This window comes from Citrus sinensis, chromosome 3, assembly GCF_022201045.2.
Source record: "Citrus sinensis cultivar Valencia sweet orange chromosome 3, DVS_A1.0, whole genome shotgun sequence".
Taxonomy (NCBI): domain Eukaryota; kingdom Viridiplantae; phylum Streptophyta; class Magnoliopsida; order Sapindales; family Rutaceae; genus Citrus; species Citrus sinensis.
Window position 1 is genome coordinate 6702210 of NC_068558.1, and position 5915 is coordinate 6708124.

The following is a 5915-nucleotide window of genomic DNA, read 5'->3' on the forward strand; positions in this document are numbered from 1 at the left end:
TAGCAAGTTTCTATTATTCTGAATTATAAGCTATTGATTTTTTTCCCCTTAGCTAAATGTTGAATAATTGCTTAATGCAATTTTGCCTTTTATCATTTCTTTTGCTGCTTTAGGTTATCTTAGAAGGTCTCTTTAGTTGATTCTTGGGGAGAAACTTACATGTATGACAATGGGGATGATATAAAATGCCAAAGAAGATTTTATCACAATTTGCTGTGTTGTATTTACAACAGGCAAAAGTGGGATAGTTGCCATTTGGTATTGCATCCATCACTGAGAGAATCTTTCTCTAAGTACTAGGAGCTTTGTGGCTGTGGAGTCTATTTAAGTGCAAATGAGAAAGAAGAGTCGCTTCTTGTTATTGCAGACAGTACTTACTTTCATGCTTGTTTTATCATCGTGAATGGCTAAGGAAAGATGCTGCCTTATGGATCGAGCAGATGAAGACATATTGTCCCTGTCTAGCCATGTGTGTGTGTATTGTAATTATTCCTGCTAAAGAAAGTTTATTTGATGTCCCCCAAATGCGTCATAACTTCCAACTAAATAAACAAAAATAGAGAAGTATACAGCTTCTGTTTTACAAGGTGGGAATGGTGTTTGCAATGACCCTCCTTGTGTTTTATTAGTGATTCTGAGAAGAATCAATATTGTCCACAGTCGAATTAAAATTTCTAAAACAATAAATAAAATAATAATAATCATAAAAAATAAATCCAACTCCAACAACAACCAAATCGCAACACACCCTAACAAATTTAAAGTTTTCAATTAATAAATCCTCTCCTCTAAATGAAAAGTCTACGTCTCTAAAATTAATTTATAAAATATTAGAAATGAACTTATTAGATATATATATATTAGAAATGAGAGATAAGTCATCAACCCGATAAGTAAATTTATACATAAAAAATACATAATAATAATTACAAAGAACCATGAACTAAGTATGATAAAGCTCATAATGAGTGAAGTCATAATGATTTTGTCATTAGGTTTTGCAATCCAGAACCTTGTGTCCTTGAAAAGAAATTCACAATATTTTGTTATTGGACGTAGTAACATAAAAAGTTTAGTCAAGAAGAGAGTCATGACTTTAAATCACTTTGAGAATTCTCTTGTTAGCGACGTGGGATTGGGATATTACAATGCTAGTATTGATGCTCTTGGATTAATTATAGATGAAATAACGACAAAATGGGCGAGGAAAAAAAAAAACCCGAGGAACAACTCACAGCACACACTCAGTTGTCTCTGCTTCTTAAAAAGAGAAATGCCAAAGCAACGATAGTATTATTCAAGATTTATTTTCTTGTTGAATAGACTGTAAAAAAGTTGCATCCAATCTCAAAGCAAAGAAACCTCAATGTAGGCATCTTGAATGGGATTTAATGACGTCCAAGGATTCCGTTCTTGGTGTACATGGAAGGACCCTTGAATTTCTGGTTCTTCTGGGGCATTGAGTCGGAAGAGTGGACCGCACCAGGAAGAATGTTGTATATCACAACTGGGCTTCTTACTTGATGAACTCCATCTTCCCAAACGATTGCACCGGACATAATTGGCTGCTGTGCGATCTTTGGACCGGTGACCTTCACTGTAAACGACTTCTGCTCCCCAACTGCGGAGAATGACAGAGATTGTGGCTCGACATCAACGCTAACAGAAGCAGGCATGTATGGTCTGACAGTGTAGGTTGAGTTTGGTGAGCCAACATTGGTAACCGTCCTGGTAAAGACCCCATAAATTGGCTGCCCATCTTCGATAGCTAGAGAGAATGAAGGGTAATTGAGATCCCAGGCTCTTCCGGGCTCTGTGCTGTTGCAGACACTGCTGTTATCACCGGTGATTTGTCTTATGATGGTGGTGTTGTAACCTTGCTTGCAGAGGAAGTTAACGTAATCAACCTCAGTCGCATCATAGACAAGCCCTGGGTCTATTGCTTGGGCTGGGTTGATGTGGCCTGACCCATAAGCAAATTCAAGGTCTTCTTGCTTCCTCGAGTCCATGACATAAGCTGTTCATAGACAATGAGGCAACATTATCATTGGCAGAGTTATTTGAAGTCTATGGAAATGCTACTCATGCATGAACAAATGAATTTGCTAACCCGTGGTCATGAGGGCAGATTTGATGGAAGAGGGCGACCAGTTGGGATGAGCAGCCTTGACATAGGCAGCAGAACCGCTAGCGTGCGGGCAAGACATGGATGTGCCAGAGATTATGTTGAAACTGACACTCCTGGTATCTTCCGGGTCGAGGGAAGGCGGTGCGACAGGAGACCAAGATGCAAGAATGTCCACTCCAGGTGCAGTAATGTCCGGCTGTACATTATCGATCTAAAGATTTCAGTACATGATTTGAAACAATTTAATATAAACCAATGCTTTGAATTGAAGCCTTTCATTCTGTTAACACCTTGAGAATGTCTACAGTGATGGGGTTGGGTCCTCTTGAAGAAAAAGATACAACTTTAGGTGCCATGGCATCCTTCCAAGTCTCGCCAAACATAATAGTTGCAATTGGATATCTGGAAAAGTACACTTATTCTTGTTAAGATAGCAAACAATATGAATTTTAAGCAAGTTATGATCCACGTTACTTGTTAGAGAGAATGACTGTGCGGGACTGCTTACTCTGTTGATCTGATGTAGTCCAAAATATCCTGGCCATTTTCTTTGCTGATTAGTGTCGCTGGTAATGGGTAACTGAATGCCAAGTCAGTAAATACTGAATCGGCCATTATGGTACCCAAACCATTAACCGCCAGAATGTCTGAACCATCCAACAAACTTTCACAAAAAACAATCTTTCCTTCCACTTTGTAAGAGTTCAAGGCATCAGCAGCGCAAAATCTTGCAATATCTGGGTTAGCTCCAGCAGAATAGTTTGCTGCATCTCCTCCCCAGATCAACGGATATGAGATTCCATTGAGATCAAAACTATTGATGGAAAGTCCCTTCGAATCATAGATAAAGTGCAAATGGCATTAAGATACATAAATTTGAGGGAAAAGCTATGTAGTGTACAGAAGTAGGCAACACATTTCACTCACAGGGTAAGTTATTCCATTGCCAAGCACCGCTTGGGCAACAAATTTTCTATCAATGCTACTAGCTGCAACTGTCAGCGTCCAGGGGGCAATATTGGAAACTGAATAAGGATCAGGCCCGGAATTTCCAGCAGAATTTGAGGTCAAAATACCATATTTCATGGCGTGGAAAGAACCAATGGCAATGGGGTCTTCAAAATATTCAAATGGAAAATCACTCCCAAGGGACACCGATATAATATCGACTCCATCTGCTATTGCATCGTCAAATGCTGCCAGGATATCTGCTGTGGCGCATCCATCTGACCAGCAAACCTTGTACATGGCAATCCTTGCATTTGGCACTCCACCTCGTGCAGTTCCTTCGGCTAGTCCATAGTAGCTTGCATGAGGTACCTCCCGTCCAGCTGCAGTTGAGGAAGTATGTGTTCCATGTCCCTCCGAATCTCTTGGGGAATGGAAATCAGTGACTTCATAGATATTTTCACTGTTGTAGTAACGAGCTCCAATGATCTTGCTGTGATGTCAAATATATTTCATTAATCGCTGACTGATCAATGCAATTCTACGAGTTCTGTTCTCCCACTTAATTTACAGTGATTAAACTTATTCTACAAGTAACTGGGAGAGGAAGAGAACTTACTTGTTGCAGGTGAAGTTGGCACCTGTACATATTCCTTTCCATTTAGCCGGTGGTGGACTGAGTCCTCTGTCGTTAAAGCTCGCAGATTCAGGCCAAATTCCTATAGAAGAAAGAAATTTAAAGCCTCAGTTTAGAGCATCATCTTGGCTAACCTGCATAAGAAATTGATGAGAGTTTTGAGTCTTTAACACAATGACCTGTGTCCAGAAGACCGATAATGACACTTCCTTCTTGAGAAGATGAAAGTTTGCCTTTGGAGAAACCCATAAAGTCCCATGACCTTGTAGTGTGAATCTTTAATTTATGATTTGGAATCACTGAAATTACACCTTCCGTTTCTGCAGCCATTTTAATTGTATTCTTTTAGTATGGCACAGGTTGTATAACATTATATTTGCTAGCAACAGTACTTGGGTAAAAAACTCACCCGAAAACCTTGCAACTTCTTCATCTGTTAATTTGGCCGCGAATCCATTGAAACTCCTTCCGTAGCTGTAGACTAGAGACTCTTTGGCTGATAAAGTACTGCAATTGCAGGAATTTAAATGTTATTTAGCTATTTTGGAGGGAAAATGATATAGTTTCAACTGCATTTTTAAATAACGATGTCCAATTAAATAATAGTTACAGCTAAGTTACTGATCAATCCAATGATTCTACATATTTCTTCATCATTGATATGTCTGTTGAGATCCATAGGTCACTATTAATTAACAGTACTTTTGCTTCTCTCTCAAGTTACTTGCTAGTTTTGGAAACTGTTAGCGTGATCACGGCTAGTAGTGTTTAGTTTCTTACACCTAGTAGTGAATTGAATTTTTGTTACATTTAATAGATGTAGAATCAATTACTAGTTGCTGGGCTTGTTAATAACCTTCCGAGAACATTTTGTAGCATGGAATGGTGTGTCGATGCAACAGGGAAGTCCCCTTGAGGCCGCTGTCCCATGTACACAATATGAACCTAAAAACACACACACACACATCTCTTTAGCTTCAACCAACATAAAGTATCCAAAGAAGTAAGAACTAATGCACATCCACAAGCAAACATGGAAGCCACAGTACCTTCCTCTCTTCGCCATGGCAGTTCAAGACAAATGCTGCAAGCAACAACGTGTAGAAAAGAGAATGCAACTTAGAGTCGGCCATTGAAGCCAAACCTGGTCTCGGCCAAATTGCGTGACTTGATGATTCGGCAACAACATTAATCCAAGGTATTTATAAGCACATTTGATGATTGTTATGTCCGCAAATTCTCTTGTACACATGTAGTGCTCCTCTGTCACCATGCCGTCCTGTTGTTTGCCTCGCAGTTTTTATATCTTCGACAACTTACAAGCTTTTATTATAAATGTAGGGAATTGGCATGCATTTATGCTCATATTACTACAACTCCAAATGACGTGCAATTGAGGCCACTCTTGTTTTAGCCGTCAGTTTAATTTTCTAACTCTTGCCATGATATGTAACATTAGAATGTGCATTGCCCGGTGTTTTTCAAGCAAGTCAACTTCTTCTCTTTTTTTTTAATTATTATTATTATTATTATTATTATTATAATGATGATGACGATGATGATGGTGATGTTATTCTCTAATCTCTCATTCTCCCAGTCTCGTACAAACTTCTTTGTTGGTCCGTTAATATTAATGAAATACGATAATTCAATTTTAGGGTAACTCAGCAGAAAGACTCTAATAACAAATATTCTTAAGACAAATAATTATAAGTGTGTCTGCTTGCTGTTAAACGACGGGGAAGTAAACTAATTTTATATTACACCAATTCTTAGAAACTAGCATCGTGTATAACTGGATTTTTTTTTTTCTTGACTTGAAATCTTTTTAAGATGCATTATCAAAGTCTTTTTTTAGTACTATCTTTCCATCAACCAATCTCTTACATCGAACCGACTTACGGAATTAAAAAAAATTAACCAGATTCCACATAACATAAGGTCTAAATTATATAGGCATCTATGATGCAAATGCATCTTCTGAGTTCGGATGGATTTGTAAAGCAAACAAAAGAAATAATAAATATTGCGAATAATATCAAAATAAGGGGGCTTGGAGATATTTATTCACTATGAAAATGATAGCCAATCAAGTGTCGCCACATTTACCATGCTTGAAGCTTTTGTCCAATCACATTTGGTTTCTTTCTGTTTTGATTTTTATTTTTTTTGCTTTTTTAAAATGTTAATTAATGGGCATTT

At 38.0% G+C, this 5915-nt stretch overlaps 1 protein-coding gene across 1 annotated transcript; it reads right to left on the bottom strand.

Annotated features, from left to right (window-relative positions):
* Positions 1 to 1248: 1248 nt before the first annotated feature.
* Positions 1249 to 4899, bottom strand: LOC102628531 (cucumisin-like). The gene is made up of 10 exons (XM_006477298.3): positions 4763 to 4899; positions 4570 to 4658; positions 4123 to 4220; positions 3893 to 4033; positions 3696 to 3795; positions 3056 to 3569; positions 2637 to 2959; positions 2419 to 2530; positions 2111 to 2324; positions 1249 to 2017 (listed from the first exon to the last, which is right to left on the bottom strand). The coding sequence occupies exons 1-10, from the start codon at positions 4844 to 4846 to the stop codon at positions 1389 to 1391; spliced, it is 2304 nt and encodes a 767-aa protein (XP_006477361.2). The 5' UTR covers positions 4847 to 4899; the 3' UTR covers positions 1249 to 1388.
* Between the last annotated feature and the right edge of the window lie 1016 nt (positions 4900 to 5915).

Coding starts and splice junctions, on each gene's coding strand:
- LOC102628531 (XM_006477298.3), bottom strand. CDS start 4,846: ATGGCCGACTCTAAGTTGCATTCTCTTTTCTACACGTTGTTGCTTGCA. Junction 3,796..3,892: donor TATCGGTCTTCTGGACACAG/GTCATTGTGTTA, acceptor TTTCTTCTATAG/GAATTTGGCCTGAATCTGCG. Junction 2,531..2,636: donor GACTACATCAGATCAACAGA/GTAAGCAGTCCC, acceptor GTACTTTTCCAG/ATATCCAATTGCAACTATTA.